A 20686-nucleotide genomic window follows, 5' to 3' on the forward strand; every position below is an offset into this window, starting at 1 on the left:
AAGACTCCACATTAGAGAAACCTGGCACATCGGCCCTAGACCAAATTGCTAAACCTTGCTAGCAACAGCGTAATTATGTATCACCAGGCGTTTAGTAGAGCTACATGAATACTCAAAATAATCAAAATGAACATAGTCTTGAATGAGCCACTTGGACACAACCTAAGACTTTGAAAAGTTGATGACTGGGTTATGAAATCTCAGTATGGCACTGAAATCCAAGAGCAATAAAATTGGCCATATGTTCTCATTTTTCCCCTATAGTCAAGAAATGTGAAAAACAGTGGGTTGAAACTTTACAATTTTAAGAATTAAAAGTAGCTCCATCAAATAACCCTTTAAGGAAAAAGAGCAAGGGACTTTTGGAAGAAATTCTCTTGCGCCAAAAAGACTTTAGGTTTCTGACATTTCATAACTTTAGCACTGCTAATGAAACGCCTGCCCTGTTTAGAGATGAGGGGGCAGTGATCTGTGTCAGTCCTTAGAGCCTGTATAGTGATGATACCCTGTCATCCTCATCTGATACATTTTGTTCTGAGCTACACTGAGCTGTGTGACTAACTGTGCTATGCAATATCTGTGGTTTACTAAAGTAGTAAACTCTTCTTCCTTTCTCCATCAAATACTGTTAATAAGCTAGAGTTGAAACAGCAAGACCTGGACTTCATACTGGTCTCAAACCTCTGCTATGACATTCACTAGGTCTTCAACTTTGGACAGAATGCTTGAAAGAATAATGACTCTTATTAAGGATATCTTAATCTCTGCACTTGCATATGTTAACTAATAGCAATCCTCTGAAGTATCACTATCTTGTTTTAGATGGATAGAGATATTATACATATATTCATATTTGTGTGATTTTTTTTTTGAAGACTTTTCTCATAGCTTACCTTCAGGTTCACAGCAAAGGTGAGAGGAAAGGGTAGATTTCCACGTATCTTTTGTCCCCCACATGGATGCTCCCCCAATATTAAAGCCCCCATCAGAGTGATACAGCTATTGAGTCTACAGTTACACATTATAATTCCTGAAAGTGCAGTTTACCAGTTTACATTAGGGTGACGGGATCTTACTATGCAGCCCAGGCTGGCTTGGAACTAACTATGTCGATCTGGCTGCCCTTAAACTTATGGTGACTCTCCTGTCTGCCTCATGAAAACTTCAAGCACAGGCCTATGCTACCATGCCTGGCTTAGGGCTCGTCTTGATGTTGTCCATTCATGAATTTAGATCAGTACATGATGGCATGAATCTCTAAAAACCCTCTGTGCTCTGCTCAGTCAGCCCTTCCTCCAATCCTGGGTAATTGCTCATCATTTTTTTTACTATGACCATAGCTTTCCTGTTTCCAGAATTCATGTCATTGTATCATACAGTAACCTTTTTAGAATGGCTTCTTCGTTTTGTAAAATGCCTCCATGTTTTCTTATGGTTTGATTATCACCTGCCTTCCCTTCCTTCCTTTCCTTCCCTCCTCCCTCCCCTCCCTCTCAGACAGGTTATCACAGTGTAGCCCTGACCATCATGTAGATTAGGCTGGCTCCCTCCCTCCCTCCATCTTTTTTTCTTTTTTGAGGCAGGATCTCATGAATCCCAGGCAGGCCTCAAATTTGCTATGTGATGATGACCTAGGATTACAGATATGTACCGGCAATGCCTGCTTTATGTGGTGCTGGGGTTCAAACCCAGGCCTTCCTGTGTGCCAGGCAGCACTCTACCAACTGAGCTAACTCTCCAGCCCCCTTGTTCCTTTAGCACTAAATAATATTCCATTGCCTAGAAGTACCATTGTTTATTTGTCCACCCAACTACTGAAATGGCAAATAAATTCAAATCTAATAGTGAATAAAAAGTCATGCCTAAGGTATGACTAGGTTTTCCCCTATATTTATATTCTAGGACTCCTATAATCTTCATTTTACATTTAAACATGTGATCGATCCACTTAGAGTTAATTTTTGTGAAGTATAAGATCCATGTCTACACTCGTTTTTTGTTTTTATTTTATGTATATGTTTGTGTGAGTACAAGAAGAGGGTGTTGGATCCCCCGCTAGTGGAGTTCCAGACAGTAGTTACCCAGGTGAACTGCCTTGGTTCCTTTGACTGTATTTACATGGATCTATTTCTGGTTTCTCTGTTCTGTTCCATTGATCTATTTGACTCATGGTCCAAAATTTCCAACAGACTAGTGCATTGGCTTGGAATTAGAAACATGATAATTGATGGGAATAGATATAAAAGGTTTGGCTTGCAAAGCCCACTAACTGTTCTACTACTTTGTTGGGGGAAGCTGTCGTTTAGACAGCCATCTGGGAAGGACTTAGGCTTTTAACTGAGTCCACATTCATCAAGAGAATGAATCCAATCTTAGGCTGTATTAATAAATACATGACATCTAGAATAAAGGTGGTGACCATCTTACTGTTTATAGCACACTGCAAGGGGAACACTGAAAGCAGGTTTTCTAAAGCATGTTCTTTAATGCCTGTGGTTTCACTTTCATCATCTATACAGCGGCACTTGCCTCCTAGGGTTATAGGCAGCCAGTAATTTGATGATTTTATTATTTTCATTGCAAGGAACAATTGAAGGAACTGAAATGTTGGAAGAAGTAGCGGGTCAGGTGGAAAACAAGAAAAACACGGACCTGAGTGTTGACCCTCCCTTTCTTGCATGAAAAAGAGATTAAGCTTCATCTTTCTAACCCTAGATGGCAGGACAATTGAGAATGAATGAAGTCAAGACAGCAGATTTCATCTTGATATGAGGAAATGCTTTCCGACATCGAGAGCTCTCTCACACTGGTGTGAACTGTCTTGGGAGATGGAGTTTCCCACTTGTGCAGGCATTCAGGACAGGGCAGATGCTCACGTGGTGGGGTTTGATGACATGGCACTCAGAACCTTTCTAGTGCTAAGATTTCTCTGGTATGTTCTGCTATCATTTGTTGCCGTCTCCTTAGACAACAAGATAAATTCTATTGTAAATTCTATTGTCTATTCTTTTTAAAAAATATATTTTATTTATTTTTATTTTATGTGTATGAGTGATACTGCCTGCATGTGTGTGAGTGTACCCGTGTCGTGCAATGCTGTGGAGGTTAGAAGAGGGCTTTGGATTCCCCTGGACCTGGAGTTAAGGATGGTTTGTAGCCGCCATGTGGGTGCTAGGAATCGAACCAGGGTCCTCTGCAAGAGCAGTCAATGCTCTTAACTGTTGAGACATCTCTCCAGCCCCTATTCTGTCTGTTCTAATATATCAAAGTCAGTTACTTATAGTTTCTAAATATACTTCATGTGTTGAATTTCATGTCAAATTAAGCTTTGGGCCCATCTGGTTTCCTGTGAAGCCACTGGCCTTCCCAACACATCTTTGCCTCAGCTTCCATCCCAACTTCCTCAGATCTTTGTGTTCAATGCAGGGCAGCAAGCTGGAAACTGCAGGCCAGATTCAGGCCAGATGGACAGGCGCAGCATTTTTGGCTGCCAATACTTAATAATTGGAGGAGTTAAAAAAAAATCTGATTTTCTACTTACTTTAAAAGTTGGAAACTTCAGCCATACTGGCCCATATTCTTACCTGGCAACAGTCGGCTACTCTGAGCAAGAGCTGCCCTTTTCAGGCACAGCACCATGCCCGCTGTCTCAGGACCAGTTCCTCCACTCATCTGCCTTCCATGCCTGGCCTCAGAGAGATAGTAGCTGCACCTACATGAACTTTTCAAGTAAATGCAAGACTGAGCACGAGATAGGTAGCCTGCCCTGAGTTCTGGACAAGGAGGCGATCCCCAGCTAGATCCCCTTCAGTAGATCAGCCATGCTATACCTGCGCAGAGCCTGATCCCCAACTCATCCATATGTGACTGTAAGATGGTACACATTGAGGCTGCTCTCTGGAGGGCCAAGCATCCCACCTGGAAAAGACTGTGACCAAACACTCCTGTACTTGAGAGGAATTAACCCCCTCCATCTTCATAAAACAGGCTGGCACTGTTTTGGCTATTGCTTCCGTGGTGTTTATCACTGTCTCCCACAGAGCCCCCTACCTGATAGCAGAAAGCCCTAAGAAATGGTCCAGTAACCAGAGCTTACTTCAAAACATAAGCCACCAATCTGTTTTTACACCTTACTGTGTCTGTCAGGAGGGTCCATGTTATCTCTGTCTCTGGACCATTGTTTCTCCCACTGGATGCGGGTAACTGAAAAGTGCAATGGTTTTCTCTGGGTGGCACAGATGTGTCAGGGCCAGATTTTGGTGTAGAGACAGACAGAAACCTGAATTCAGTTTGGACTCTGCTATCCCCTATGCTTGTGAGAGGTCTCTCCTTCCCGGGGTTTTTGTTCCCTGGTCTATAACAAGAGAGGCAGCACTGAGGTATCTTAAGCATCCTTGAAAAGTTACAGTTTCATGAATCTGAGGCACAACAGGAAAAGTAAAACCAGCAGTGCCTCAAATCTTGCAGAAGTTACAGCTGTCCCTCCCGGCTTCTTTTCCTTTGCTTTCTCCTTCATTTCTGTTTCCTTTCCCTTCCTTTCCTCTTCTCTGCTTCCTCTTTCTCTTTTAGCCAACCTGTCTTGTGTGAGTACCCAGGCAGACAGAAGGCCTGACCTCCCTGATAGTAATCTGTCAATCATTCCATGCTCACTGATACCTTCCACAAATTTACTTAGATTGTAGCTGTATATTTAAAAAATAGAAGTCTCGGGGCTGGAGAGATGGCTCAGTGGTTAAGAGCACTGACTGCTCTTGCAGAGGACCCGGGTTCAATTCTCAGCACCCACATGGCGGCTACAGACCGTCCTTAACTCCAGTTCCAGAGGAATCCGAAACCCTCTTCTGACCTCCGCAGCATTGCACGACATGGGTGCACTCACATATATACAGGCAATACACTTGTACACAAAATAAAAATAATAAATAAAATATTTTAAAAAATAGATGTCTCTACCTCCCTTCTGGGCAGAATTTAATACTTGTCCCCTGGAACCAGATTGAGCCATCCAGTGTATGTAAGGTGTGTTGTGCCAGTTCTCCTGTGTAGTTGAGCTGCTAAGGACCATGAGCCTCAAACTGCACATGTGCACCGTGCTTAACATGTCATACACCCTTGTGAACTGCCTCACCTGATGTCTTTTCCATAAACATCTTCGACCATGTGTTGTGTGTCCAGCCACTGCTGGACAGTGGGTTGGGATGACTGAGTGTCCAGGACCCCTGCTGCTCGAAGAGCGAGAGGAGGGTGAAGCTGAGCCGTTGCCCAGTCTCTTCCTGTCTAACTCTGGCTCCTTTCTCTTCTGCTGCTATTCAGTGTACTGTTGTAAGTGAAGCGATAAGATGTTAAAAGACAAGTCCCAACCACACTTTTGTTCTGAAGAAAGGCAGATGGTAAGAAAAGAGCTTTTTCAGAAAGATGTACTCCCTTGCTCTAACAGAAATGTTTTGTATAAGGCAGCAGTGTCTATCTCTGTGGCAGAAACTGGCAAATGGTATTGCTAAGTTATGGTTTGAATGTGAAATGTCTCCCATAGGCTCATGTGTTTGAATACCTGGTCTCTAGCTCGTGGTGTTGTTTGGGGAGATTGTAGAACCTTTAGGACATGAGGCCTAGCTGGTGGATATAGGCCAGTGGGAACAAGCCTTGAGGATTATGGCCCAGCCCCACCCCCGGGTCTCTGCTTATGGTCGATACCAAGTGAGAAGCTGTGACTATAAGCTCCCACAGCCATGGACTGACCCACTCTAGCCACCATGTCTGCCCACTGTGAATCCTTCTTCCCTTAAGTTGTTTCTGTTTGTCATAGCAACAAGAAAAGCAACTAAGACACTAGGCTGGCCTCAGTGACATTTTTTTCATCCCTTTTGAACCTGGATGCTGATCCACCAGTAGTGGTGACAGTTGTTAGGTTTTCAGCTGGTACTTATAGCCAAGGTGTTCAAGATCCCCTGGGTAACCAGGATAATTGGCTAGGAGCCACTGGCATGCATATTGGAACTGTACCACACAGCAGGCAAGCCTCTTCCATCCAAATGAAGACAGAATGGTTTCACTAAATGCCTCACTAACCTGGGAGACTGAAGGGTACATTTATAGCCATGATGACTTTGGCACAGGGCAGTATCCCATTTTTTTGTGAGTGACCCAGGGAGGATGTGAATTGGAGTTGGAGAGAAAGGCTGCAAAGGACTTTTGGGTGAGCAGGAATCATTCCAGCTCAGAAAACACTGGGCTGCTATTTCTAAGAACTTCCAAAACTCTATTTTCTTTCAAGATAAGGTATACTGTGATATAATCCACATACTATACAGTTTACACATTTAAAATTCAGTGGGCTTCAGCATATCAACAGATATCTACAACCATCACACAGTTTCAGAACATTTTTTTTGTTGAGCTTTTAAAATTTCATACATTTCCCACTCAAATCCAGACCTCCTCCCCAATCCATGCCTTCCCCCATCCCCCCAACAAAACCCTATGCACTCTGCTGTACATGCTGAGTCCTATTCAAGTTTCAGAACATTTATCTCAATAGGAAACCTGGGACCCTGTATCTATCACTCCATACCTCCTAGGCATAACTCTCCAGCTCTAAGCAACCAGTGATCTATTTTCTGTCTCTACAAATTTGCCTCTTCTGGTGCATCCATGTCGTTCAGTGCCGCGGAGGGCAGAAGAGAGTGTCAGAGTCCCTTGAAACTGGACTTAAGGACAGTTCATAGCCGCCATGTGGGTGCTGGGAATCGAACCTAGATCTTCTGCAAGAGCAGTCAGTGCTCTTAACCACTGAGCTATTTCTCCAGCCCCTCTTCTGGACATTTCATATGAATACAGTAGAAGTAGCTGGCTTCTTTTGCTTAGCCTGATGTTACTGGGGCCATCCAGTTTGCATCTTGTATGGACTCTTCATTTCTTTCTCCAGCTAAATGAATGGGGGCTCCACCATGTAGATACACCGCACCCCAACTGTCCGTTTATTAGCGGATAGGTATTTGAATTTCCTGCTTTCTGGCTATTTTGAAAAATACTTCAATATACATTGTTTATAAATCTTTGCATGGATGTAAATTATCATTGTCTTGAGTGTATACCTACAGGGAGTAGAATTGCTGGGTCATAAGGCAGTTCTGTGTTTAACCTTTTAAAGAAGTGACTGCTCATTTTCTCATGTGGCTGTATCATTTTACATTCCTATCATCAGTGGATGAGGGTTGCAGTCTTTCCACAGCCTTGCCAACATGTTATTGTGTGTGAAGTGGCATCTTGTGATTTCAGTTGAATTTATTGAATTTATTATTACTTGAATTACTTGATTAGGATTTCAATTGAATTTCTTGAATTTATTATTACTTTACATAATTGTGTGACAAATGTTTTGTGTATTTTATATAATATTTATGTTTTATGTATTCTAAATATATAAGTATCATTTAACTATTTAAAATGTATTTGGGAAATGTAAGTATATTTTGCATACTGTAGATGGCTATAGATGGCTAGTGACGTTGAACATCTTTTCATGTACTTGAACTTTGTATATCATCTGTGCAGAGATAGCTGTGCAAATCCCTTTTAAGATTGATTTTTATAATCATTTTTATTTATATGGCTATGTCTGTATGCGGATATGTGTGCTGGTTCTTGTAGAGGTCAGAAGAGGACTTTGGATCCTCTGGAGCTGGAGTTAAAGTTGGGTTGTGGGCTGCTTGATGTGGGTGCTGAGAACTGGACTCCAGTCCCCTGGAAGGGCAGCACGTGCTCTTAAGCTCTGAGCCATCTCTCCAGCCCTGCCCTTTTGCATTGTTAACTTGAGTTATTTGTCTTTATTATTGAGTTGTAAAAGGTCTAGAATTTATTATTACTTTATATAGTTATGTGACAGATGTTTTGTATGTTATATAATATTTGTAAGTTTTATGTATTCTAAATATATAAATATCATGTAACTATTTAAAATGTGTTTGGGAAATGTAAGTATATTTTGCAGAGTATAGATACAAACACCTTAGCAGACGTTTGATTTCTAAGTATTTTCACTCCTTCTTTGGGTTCTCCTTTCACTTTCTGGATAGTCTTCTTTGAAGCACAAGTTTCCAATTTTGGTGTAGGGCAGCAGTTTATCAGTCTTTTCTCCTGTTGTTTGCCTTCCTGGAGCACATGCATGTAAGATTCGGTGTTCATAATGCTTCTTACATGTAGGCTTTGACTGGCTACTGTTCTGTTGAAGTTTGTTTGGGTTTTACATCCATATTCATTCCGTAGTTTTCCTGTGAAGTTGTCAGTTGGGCATCATAATAACACTGGCCTCACAGAATGAATTCAGAACTTTTCTTTGCTCCTCTGTTTTTTATAAAAGCTTATAAAGGATTTGTAAGTTTTGTAGAATTCATTTGTCATCTGGACCTTGGCTTTTCCTTTGGACAGGCTTGTTTTGTTTTGTAATTACTGATTCTGTCTCTTTTTGTAGGTCTTTTGGGCCCTCTGTTTCTTGCACGTTCTAGTAGTTAGTATCTTTCTGGGAATCTGTCCATTTCATCTGTGATCTAGTTACTGCTATTTGATGGTGTCCTTTCCCTTTGGTGATGTTGGTGCTGATGTCACAGTCTCACTGCTGATCTAGTAGTTTGAGTCTGTTTTCCCTTGGCTTGTCGCTCGTGTATATCTTTTAAGAATCAGTCAATGTGGGCTATTGGGTTTCTCTGCTGCTTTTCCGTCTCTTTTGTTAGTTTCTGCTTCCATTACAGATCCTCCCTTATCCTTGCTTCAGCTCCAGCTTGCTGCTCTTTTCCCAGTGGCTGAAGGTGGGAGTTTGGGTTATAGGTTTGGAACTACTCTCCGGTGCAGAAATGTGTAGCTGTCACTCTCCTTCCCACGGCTCTTTGGCTCCACCCCAAAGTTTCACTGCATCTGCTTTCATGTTCCTTTGTTTCAAAACATTTTCTAATTTTTGCTTTGTGTTCTTTCACCAACTTGTTATTCAAGGAGATGCCATTTCCATTTCATTTCTAGGTTTTTTGTTTTTTTTTTAGTTTCCCAAATTTCTGTTACTGATTTCTAATTTTGATCCACTATAGTGAAATAACATACTCTGCATTATTTCTGTTCTTTTAAATTTGTTGAGGTTTGTTTTATGGCCTAACATATGTTCTATCTTTGAAATCTTCTGTGTGCACTTCAGAAAAATGTGTGTTCTGCTTGGACGAGTAGAGTGTTCTGTAGATGCGTTAGGGAGAGTTGGTTAGCAGTGTTGTTCAAATGTTTTCTTTGTTTTTGGTCTGTCCATCATTGCAAGTAGGATGCTGAAATCTTTATCTATGGTTGTTTGCTCTATTTCTTCCTCCAATTCTGTCAAGTTTTGCTTCTTGTGTTTTGCTGTTCTGCTGTTAGGTGCACACATGTCTATAATTGTTTGTACTTATGTCTTCCTGATAGATACATTCTTACTATTATTAAATGTTCCTCTTTATTGCTACTTACATTTATTGTTTTAAAGTCTATTTGGGGGCTGCAAAGACGGTTCAGCAGTTAAGAGAGCTTCTTGCTCTCTCAAAGGACTGGAAGAGCTTGACTTCCAGCACCCATGTCAGAAGACTCACCTGTAACAATCATCTGTAACTCCAACCTCAGGAGATCCAATGATCCAGCACCCTTTTCTGGCTTCTGTGGCACTTGCACATATGTGGCACACATACACACACACACACCACACACACACACACAAATAAAAATAATCTTTTTAAAAAGTCTATTTTGTCTGATGTTACAGGCACTCCAGCTTTCTTATGATTGCTCAAAAGCTGTTTTGAACTGGCAAACACTTTGATAGAAAGTGTAAGAATTTGCCTCTTTTCTTTTTCTTGCTTATATTTCAAAAAATATATTTCACCATCAGTAAACCATCCTTGAATATTATCTACAACCCACAACATGAAGACCCGAATGATGTGGAAACTCAGATGTGGAAACCTGGATGGAGAAGTCTTTTTGAGCTTCCATCCTTTTGACTTCTTCAACCAGTGGACACTGCATCCTCCTTTATAAAACCTAGGAGTCCTCATGACCAGGTCCTGGTGGAAAATAAAAATTCAGGGGAAGAAAATCAGGAAAAAATTTATAAGCATCTCTGAAATGTATGTGTGCTAGAAAACAATATGTTTGCTTTTGAAATCCCTTTCAAGTCAAAAAAGCTTTTTTAATTCTGGGGTATCATTCACTCGCTGTAAACTCCACAGAACTCCCAGATAGTGCGAGTCAGACCTGGAGTCAATGCTAATGGCATTGTCTGCATTGTGTGTCTTAATGTACCAACATGATTACAGATCTCAAAAGGAAAAAACACCCATTAAAAATAGACGTAATTCCATTCTGAGCAAGGGTCCCTGTTTGATCTTTGCCTGTGTCCAAACACACTTGTACTGAAGGGTGACAGCCCAGACAGCCCCACTGGGTGGGACTACCTCATTGTCTGCCAGGTTTCTGCCACTGGTTTGAACTCTAAGAGTTCAGAGAGGTGAGACCAGCATAACGGTCACCTAGTGGTATGTTGTCATGAGACCCTGGTGACTGTGTGTGAGTGGCCCATACACCAGCAGTCTTTGGAACAGCTAGCTCTTCCTCACTCTTTCAACAACCAGCCAATTTGATCTCAGGAAACCACCCTTCAGTGTTGGCTGGGCTTTGGGGTCATTTTTAATTTTGTCACAAAGATAAATGTGTCTTATGGGAGTAGTAAGTGGTTTTACTGGCGATATTAATGGAACTGTGACCTCTCCTGTATCCATGGTCCTACAAAACAGAAAATGTTTGTATTATGTCAGGCAAGTTCATTCTCAGCCCTTCCTTGAAGCTGGCTGCAGAGGAAATACACTATTAATAAGCCCAGAGAGTATCGGTATGTGTGTGCATGTGCCGGGTGCGTTGTGTGCCTACAGGCATAAGGTCATCTGCAGAGACAGTGGATTTATGCTACTCTTGACTGTCATGCGAATTATGTGTTTTCTGCTGTGTTTAAGTGGACACAAATTATTGAAGTTCTAGTATCTTTGAATAGAACTGTAGTGGGCCCACTGCTGATGTTGAAATTGGCCTGTAGAGAACAATGGCTGTGGTAAAAGTTAAGTGTTTGGGGGATCCAAAGAAACAAAAGGGAAGAAAAAACTCAGATGCATGTTACATTAGCCTTTTCTATTTCCATTTGAAATTGGCATTTCATTAGAGATGATTACACCAACGTTTACTATTTCCTGCAGAAAACTTTTATGCTGGTATCTTTTGTTAGAAATGATTGAGAAGACAGTAAATGAAATATGAAGGATTTACAGTTCAGTTAAATTAATTAAACCATTTCCTGGTGTTTGTGCTTACCTTGGGACTCACAAAAGAGACAAAAATATAGACTTATAGGAGGAAGGAAAGGAATGGCCAGATCCCCACGGTCCCTGATAAAAGCCAACCTCAGTAGCTATAGCTACAGGAGGATTTCACTCTGATAAGCTATCCTTGTCGACATATAGTTAACTTTTCCTCTTTGCACACGTTCTGTATCCACTGAGAATTTCCTCATAAACACTCAGCTTTATTAATTGGGAGTCAGTGCCCCATATTATAGAACACAAAATGAAAGTAAATCAATGCAAAATATAGTTTTTCTTAGGTTAAAATGGGTGATGCATCATAATTTGAATTTTAACTTTAGTGATTAAAAATAGTATTAAGTGACACATGATCATTCTGGGAAAAACAACAAATACAGAAGGTAAATAAGAAAATAATTTCCACCCAGAGATAACTGACTTCCTCCTTCCCTTTGTCTCTCCTTCCCTCCATTCTTCCTTCTTTCCTTCCTTCCTCCTCCCTCCTTCCCTCTCTCTCCTCTTTCTGTTCTTCCTCCTCCTCTTCCTCCTTTTCTTCCTCTTCCTTCTCCTTTTACTTCTTCTTCTTTTTAAGACAAGGTATCTGGCTATGTAGCTGAGGCTGGCCTTAAATTCCCTGATCTTCCTGCCTCCTCATCCCACACACTGGGATTACAGATGTGTACCACAATGCTTGGTTCTAGTTTTTTTCCCCTCTGCCATTGCAAGTCTGGAATTAAGGTGTTCTCAGGCCCAGCCCCTGTGATATCAATTGGGAATCCTTCCTCCGCTCTTACCACTACTTGTTCTGCTTTCCCAGCATTCCGTGGTTTACAGTTGTCACAGTGTGACTGCTTTTGTCCCCATATAGCAGTCTTTTTATTAGGATGTCAGTTGCATTAGATTAAGGGCCCACTCTCCTAGCTTAAACAATTATATCTGCAATGGTCCTCTTTCCAAACCAGGCCCCATTCATAAGTACAGAGGGCTTAGGACTTCATCATATCTTTTCTGGTGGTGATGGTAAGACATAGAATCCCTCCCATAACAGTCAGTGTAGTCACTGACTGTAGGTATCAGGCAACCACTGCCTACTGCTCTTGTTTCTCCACAATTCATTCTGTATCAGCATCCAGGTTTGAGAGAGGAGCTAGCAGATCTGGGGCTTCCTTGGCTCTTTCTGATCCAGACAATGAGAGTTCAAAGAGGACTTCTGGCCCCTTAAGGCTGGTGCCAAAGAGAACACAAACTCTCCTGAGGAGATCATGCTAAGGATGTCAGCGGATTCCTGAAGACATGGGAAGGGTGAACAGTGAAAATGTTTCTAGAACAATCTGATACCCATTCTGGTTGCTGGGAGAAATTACAGGGAAGTTGAACTGGGCGGTTAGCATCCTCCTTTCCTCTGAGATGGCAAAGCCACATTTTCAAAGGAGATATTTTGGCAATTATGTAAAGTCTATTCCAGACCCTTTGCAGGCACGTGCTCATTCAGATGGTTAAGCCTTGCATGAGGAAGAAACAGACCCAACTGCATATGAAATGCAGGCACTTCCGGCCTCACGCTCATTCATTCCTAGTCTACCAGGCAAGGTCTAGAAAGCCTTAAAGTGGTGCCTCTGCCATTCAAATGATAATTCCCTCTGGCCTGCTGCTCCCCTCTCATCCTAAACTTTCCTCAGAAGTTTTCTTCACTGCACCTGTGCTTTCCCACAAAGGCTCTGGAGGGCACTTCCTGACGCACTTAGCATAGTTAAGATATCTATGCAGAATAGTAGTCTCCTTTCTCTCTCTCTTCACACTTCTGAAGCACTTGCCCCTGGTAGTCCCTGTATCTCAATTGCATATTATTAGGGTGATAGGGAAGCCACCTGAAGGCCAAGAACTGAATAAGAAACTGGGTTTTGTTGGAGCAGTGTTCTCTTTTCTGGACAGAAACATAGAAGACCAGATTGACAGACAAAGCATGTGAATGCGTGAATTACCGGAAGAATAGGGGCCCAGGCGACTACAGCAGTGTCCCAACTAACCCGCTCCCTGCCCCCGCCACTACAGTGTCTACATGCTTATATTTCAATTACTTATATACTTTTTTTGTTTGTTTTTCCCCACTCAGATGCAGGTAGACCTTTCATAGAGATGTACAATGACATACCTAAGGTTGTGTATATGACGGAAGGAAGGGAGCTTGTCATTCCCTGCCGGGTCACCTCACCCAACATCACGGTCACTCTGAAAAAGGTAAAACTGAGCAACAGTACTCCCACAGTGTTTTAACTGCAAATGAATGTGAAGACGTTTAAATCATTGTTGTGTCTCTGGAATAACTTTCTACGGACATTTGGGCTTCTCAGTAGACTTATTATCTGTAACATCCTTTTCCTGCTAAGTAAGACTGCTAGAAGTTGCATTCAACATGTATTTAAATAGAGTAAAATGATAATGTCTCAAGCATAAATCTATATGAATAATGAAAGAACTAAAATCAAATACAGTTTTGATATATTGTCACAAATCCCAACGCCTGAAAAAGTGAGTAAGCCAGTCATATAGTTCTTGCAGATAAGCTGGTGGCTGGGTGGGGCATCCACTGCTGAAGCTGGGGTTGACAGCAGGACTCTAGTTCACACAGAAGAAGCCAGCCTTTGGTCTGAGGGTGCAGGTCCTCATGACAAAGGCTTATTTCCTGTGTGCTTCCCAAGCTTAGCTCTTAGGGCAAAGGGGAAAAAGAAATCCATCCACCAGACCTCTCTTCATAGTATAAGTTGTATGTGTGGAAAATGAAAGAGATTTAAGGTAAAATGCAAAAAACAAAACTAAAATGTGAAATTTCAGCAAATTCATCCACAGCAAGAGTCAGGAGTGTATCAATACTAAGAGCTGTTTAAAAACTTCCCCGTAGGGAAGCTTAGAGCATGGAGACAAGCCCCCAAGGCAGCCCCTACTGCAGTCCACCCAGCAGGTATCCAACAAGCATTTGGTGGTGGGGAGTGGGGAAGCTGGAAAGTTTCCGTTGTGATCCACAGAGTTACCTGTTGGCCCTGAGCTCTCAAGTATGCAGAGGTGTCCCCAACTGCTTTCCTTGCTTTTACTCTGCTGTGTTGCTAGGCTGACTTAAGCCCTTAATATTATCCATCAAGGACAGGCTTTGGCCTCCATCACATCTGTGTCCTGTCACCAGAAAGTATAAAACCACTGGGTGTCAGCTGGAAACACTGAGGAGTTGCACTCAACTGCTCAAGAAAATATTGAGGTTCCCAGGGTGCTGAGGACTCCTGGCCACACTGGGCCATAGAGCTGAAGCCATGACTTCCCATTCAGTGTTTCCACTCCTCTTTGCCTCCTTGAACGATTTAGTTTGTTAAGAGGAAAACCAGAGTTGCTCAGACACAGTAGCTTCTGGTTTCCCTTCTGGAAGCAGAACCGATGCCTGGTGGCACAGCAGATGGCAATTCTGAGTACCATGGTAGGAGAGATGAGGTTTCTGCTGGGCTTGTTTAGACAGCCACCTTTTTGGTAAGCCATGCAAAATGTGAGCATAAAATTGAAGCTTACTGAAAGTTCTAGCTGTTGACACATGAGGATAATCCTGCAGCTCCAGTGGGAAAAGTGCCGATTGTTTCCCTCTATTGAGCACCAGGTCACTCTGCTGTGACAAGTCCCACCCCAAGTCTGACAGCTCTGTCTGTCATAGATGGGTATAGCTTGTGGCCAAGGCTGGTTATAAGTCACCAAAATCACCATAACTTATCACAGTATAAATATATTTTGCCTCTATGCAAAGAAAACTAAATAATCACAGAAAACTGGAGTTTTGACTGGTCCTATTTTCATTTTAGAGGAAATGTTCCTCCATTCACTAATGACTGGAGGAGCAGACTTGGCATGGCACGATGTTAAAATATGTTTCTTCCTTTTCAGTTTCCATTTGATACTGTGATCCCTGATGGAGAAAGGATAATTTGGGACAGTAGGAAGGGCTTTATAATATCAAATGCAACATACAAAGAAATAGGGCTGCTGAGCTGTGAAGCAACAGTCAATGGGCACGTGTACCAGACGAATTACTTGACTCATCGGCAAGGTAAGTGCTGCTCTAAAGGCCTGAATGTGAGGCAGCTGCTCTGTGCTCCGTCTGCCAGCCAAGGTCTTGATTATTTTTCTCTTGTGCTTGCAGCCAACACAATCCTAGATGTCCAAATAAGCTCTCCAAACCCTGTGAGGTTGTTCCGTGGTCGCACTCTTGTCCTCAACTGCACCGTCACCACTGCCCTGAACACGAGGGTGCAGATGAACTGGGATTATCCTGGTAAGGTGAGTGGCCGCTTGTCTACTTCTGCAGGGTACTCTTTGCTTTTAGCAAGTGAAACTCCATTGGGTTTTTGAGGTGGGAAAAATCAGAAAATTCTGCTTCCAGGGCAGTGTGACTGGACACGGAAGCTTCTAGTTTGAGTGGTGCCTCCCTGGCCTGACATTCCATGAATGTGCTCTGTGCAGATCCTGGCTTTTGATGTCTGGGGGTTTATTTTGAAGTGTAAAGGCTGCTTTTTCCATTGATGACTCCGGAAGGCAAAAGGGACTGTTTAGTCCTTGGAAATGATGCATTAGGATTTAGAGATGAGAGGGAAATTTATCACCAAATGCCAGGCAGGGACTATCTTTTGTAATAACAACTTTTCAGGAGCTTATCTTTGTCAGGGAATTCATAGAAGGTACTGGCAGACAGGCAGGCACCTGATTACAGTGTGTTTTGTAAAGATATTTCAACTCAGCCACCCAATACTCCACTGTCAAAGGAGCAATTTTGTTCTTCAGAAAAGTGAGAAGAATTAAAATTGGGCTGGTTCCCTTATTCAGATGCAACACCCGTGAAAGCACCGATTAGTTATTGAAATGTATAGCTGAGAAAGCTATGATAAACTGTGAAGAAAATTTTGGCAGTAGGCCAGCCCTCATTTCTTGTGTTCCAGTATGATTTATGTGGCATATCCCAAGTACAATCATTTGTTATGTCATTCAGACTGCCAATAAAAATTAATTTGTGATTAAATAATATATGAAAGATTAATGTTTCAACTCCCAACCTATTATTTTCACTGTTTTTGTTTAGGAAATAGAATAATTAAGACTAATAAGTTCCCTGTAGGGACTTACGGTCATTAACTATTTTCTAATACCATAACATGAAGCAGTATTTTCAAGGTTCTGATAGAAATGAAATATTCTCAATAAATGCCAAGAAGGAAGAGACCTTTATCCTGTCTGTGTTGTTGTTATTAAGAGGATTGACCCTGTATCTACCGAGTGCCATCAGTCTTCTAAAATGGCACTGTCCAGGGGGATTTTCTGTGATGGAAGTACTCTATGCCTGCACGGTATTATAAAGCAGCTACTAGTAATGAGCACTTGACATGTGGCTCCCTCCAATGAGGAAATCGTCATTGTGATTAGTTTTATCACATAGCCACATGTAGCTGGGTTCTGCAATACTGGGCGAAGCAGTTCTGGAGCAGTGTGTGAGTTGTTTTCCAAGGCAGAAGTGGTGCCAATAATACACTTGGGAAGAAGAGTTGCCATAAGCAGAAGTCATGCCTACAGGTGGTGCGGCGGAAATGCTCCTGGGTCTGTTTAGTTATGTTGGGGATGACTTCCCTGACTTTTGACACCAATGATTGGCAATTTTCTCTTCTGTTACTGTTGAGAATGATGAAGGTGGTCTAAACACATGTCTGTGCCAACAGGGAATAAAAGGGCAGGTAGATGAAAGTTGATTAAGCTTGGCAGAAGGAACAGGGTTCAAGACCCTCAGCTCAGTCTGGACAACTTCCAAGTCTTTTTTCCATGACCCACCCTCACCGCACAGGGAAAGACTAAGGGAAGGAAAGGACATGGTATGTGATATAGGATGAACAGTTAAAGGAGATGGCAACACAATTGTGACTTCTTCTCAGAACAGTGATCAGGCCATTGAATATGGTCATCCCTGAGATAAGCCTAGGACAGCACTCTAGAGATGTTTGCTGAAATTCCCCCTGTCTGTTCACATTCCAATTCATTTACCAGAATTTGGCAGAATCTGACAAGCACTGCTCAAAAAGTAAAAGAGGAAAATGAGGAGTAGAAGACGCAAAGACTTGACTTTTCATTCCCAGAAGTAGCTGAAGATACTTAAACAATGGTTTATTTAGAGAAATAGCAACACTGAGCCTGATACTGAAAGTAACTATTGCCTGTGTCTGTGAGAGGTACATTTAGAGAAGAGAAAGCATGCTGGGAAGAAATCACTAAATTCATACCCAAAAGACCTGCGCTCCTGGCCCCTACAGCCAGTGTCTCTGTCACTTAAGTTTTCTCACTGGAGTAAAGCAAAACCCTGCCAGTTTCCCCAGGTGCTTGTGAAAAGCAATTGACATGATATATGTGAAGTTCCATGTGAAGAAATTAAGTGCTAACTAAAGACTTCTTGCTTCACATTTGGAGCACATCTAGTCAGAGGTGTAAGACATTCTAAACATTTTGTCCGTGGTGCTTTGGATATACCTTTTAACCTAAAAAAGAAGGCAGCTGTCAAAATAATGATTCCAAGAATGCCAAAACACTCGAACTTTAAGCAAGAACAATTATTACTTCTACACTTAACTGCACATTTTCTTTGCAGGCAGCTAAGCGAGCATCTGTAAGGCAGCGGATTAGCCAGAGAAATTCCCACACCAACGTGTTCTACAGCATTCTCACCATTAACAACGTGCAGAGCCGAGACAAAGGGCTCTACACTTGTCATGTGAAGAGTGGGCCATCATTCAGATCTTCCAACACCTCAGTGCACATATATGGTAAGCAGTGGTTCAGTTCCAGTTCTGTCTTCCAAGCATTGTGGGGTTAGGTATTCTTTGACTGGGAGTTATGAGACATGAAGGAACAGTGCTTTCTTGTGAGCCCCTTCACCCTCTGCCAAAGGGCAAATGAAGCACATTTGATACTCTTCCAATTTAGTACTTTGGATTGGGACTGAGTCTTTTCTTTAGAAGTTCACTATGGTTGATTACTCAGGTTGTAAGGTCTGTATGAATGCCCTCGTTCAGTGTCCCATGTAAACAAAATGGAAAATGATGATCCATTTTGCCTTATCAGATGAAAATTTCCCAGATACTACCATGAAGTAGATAAATAAAAATATAGTGTGATTATTTCAAATTAATACTGTTTTATCCCTGCTTATACTATCAAGGAATCCTGATACTGTTCAATTAGATATTTGAATTCTAACATGTAAATTCTATAAAGAAAACTGTTGGGGCTGGAGAGATGGCTCAGTGGTTAAGAGCACTGACTGCTCTTGCAGAGGACATGGGTTCAATTCCCAGCACCCATATGGCAGCTACGAACCGCCTTAACTCCAGTTCCAGGGGAATCCGAAGCCCTCTTCTGATCTCCACTGCATTGCATGACACGGGTGCACTCACATACATGCAGGCAATACACTCATACACATAAAATAAAAATAATAAATAAAATATTTTAAAAAAAGAAAAGAAAACTGTTACAAACTTTCTGTCCATTATGAAAAGGGAACATGTGAGGAGCAGCACCTATGGAACAGTTCTATCAAAAGCATTTCATTTTCTGTTCTCTTTCTCAGCTTGATTAATGCCTAATTATTTTAGGGGACCAGAATAATTTTCTCCATCTAACTCATATTGGCCAGGTCCCCTTCTTTGCCACTGTGACAGATAGATACTGTGTTGCCTGGCCACTGTTTTATGTTGCTAGTACTTACTGGTAGTTGATCTGAAGATATCTCACCAGTTGAAGTGCCTTTGAAGGATTTTATCCATTGATCAGTAGTGGACTTAATGACGGGTTCCATCATGATTAGCTGTGCTTATCATGTGTTGATCACTCCTTAGTGAGGTTTTGTTTATATAATGCATTCTTTCCTAATGTATTTATCATTCTACTTTCAAAGAAAAAGGATTCATCACTGTGAAACATCAGAAACAGCAGGTGCACGAAACCATAGCAGGAAAGCGGTCCTACCGGCTGTCCATGAAAGTGAAGGCCTTCCCCTCGCCAGAAGTTGTATGGTAGGACCACAATCATTCCCCATGACAGTTAAGCTTCATTTTGTGAGTAGGAAGATGCACAATCTCAGTGGCTCACATTCCTGTAGAGATACCAAGAGAAGTTGCCTGAAGCGGCACCAAAGGCCTGAGGGCTGTGCTAGTTTCTGGGTGGTGGAGTTGGGGAACGCTGGAGGGGAAAGGAAGCAGTACTCCAGGGTGAAATACTGGAGTACCATACAACTTCAAGAGTTGAGAGAGAGCTGAGTGGTCCATTCAGTTTAGCGGTCCCTCACCCAGACTAAATTTCCAAATCCTGAAACCTTCCTATGACATCAACACTCTGAATGAATGTGTTGGGCAATAATTCAGAGGCATCTTGAATGTATAACATGCTCTATTAACCTTGAAGAAGTGGGCCCTTGTAATGAGGATGCTGAAAATAATTCTTTTATATGCAGCTGGCTTGAAAGTCCCAGCCTTGTTTTAAAATTCAACAAACATTAATAAAGACTGGATTTACTCATTTTCAGGAGTGGACCAGTGGACCTACTTGAACTAATTAAGTTTCCTTTGGCTTGAAGTTTGCATATTCAGAAGCTCCTTACCCGTTTTTTTGTTTTTTGTTTTGTTTTGTTTTTTTCTTTTTAAAAACCACACTTTGAGCCAGGTGAGGTGGCACATGCCTTCAATCCAGCACTGGGGAGGCAGAGGCAGGAGATCAAAGCCAATATGGTCTACAGAGTGAGTTCCAGGCCAGTTGGGGCTCCAGGCGAGACCCTTTCTCAAAAAGAAAAAAGAGAAAAAAAAATCAAACCAGTGCACCACCTATGTAAAACAATGCCATCTGTTATAACCTGCAGCCTGCAGCCATTTTGTTAAATTGCTTTATAATGTCATTATGTTTGGCTTAAGTCACTACATTTTAAATAAATGATATGCTGTATGCTCACAGCCAATTAGGAATACAATCAATCCATGCAATGCAGGAGGACTGCCATTTTGAAGTCTCCTCACCAAAATCTGCCGGCATTCAGCACCATCTGTGGTTGCAGGTTTTGTCTAAGCAGCTTTCCTCAAATACTTAACAGGAAATTAAAGAGAAAATCTAAAGTTTATACCAGGTCTCCATGCCACTGTAGTGGAAGAAAGGAATATTTTTATTTCATAGTTTCTAAAAAGATTAAGAGAAAATTATTATTGTATTGCTATACATAAAATAGGATACGGTTTTAAAAAGGGAATTTAATAGAACATTTCATAGTAATTTAA

The 20686-nt window shown here is 41.7% G+C and overlaps 1 protein-coding gene across 3 annotated transcripts in view; it reads left to right on the forward strand.

Annotated features, from left to right (window-relative positions):
• Positions 1–20686, forward strand: part of Flt1 (fms related tyrosine kinase 1) — a 170510-nt gene that overhangs the window by 35612 nt on the left and 114212 nt on the right. For all 3 annotated transcript variants that reach the window (XM_029559611.1, XM_008825054.2, XM_008825055.3), the window contains 5 exons: positions 13471–13595; positions 15276–15438; positions 15532–15668; positions 18013–18187; positions 19321–19438. In XM_029559611.1, the coding sequence (XP_029415471.1) occupies positions 13471–13595; positions 15276–15438; positions 15532–15668; positions 18013–18187; positions 19321–19438 (718 nt within the window). The remainder of the gene's footprint in view (positions 1–13470; positions 13596–15275; positions 15439–15531; positions 15669–18012; positions 18188–19320; positions 19439–20686) is intronic.

The sequence above is a fragment of the Nannospalax galili genome, unplaced genomic scaffold, assembly GCF_000622305.1.
Source record: "Nannospalax galili isolate Female #2095 unplaced genomic scaffold, S.galili_v1.0 scaffold768, whole genome shotgun sequence".
In the NCBI taxonomy this organism is placed as follows: domain Eukaryota; kingdom Metazoa; phylum Chordata; class Mammalia; order Rodentia; family Spalacidae; genus Nannospalax; species Nannospalax galili.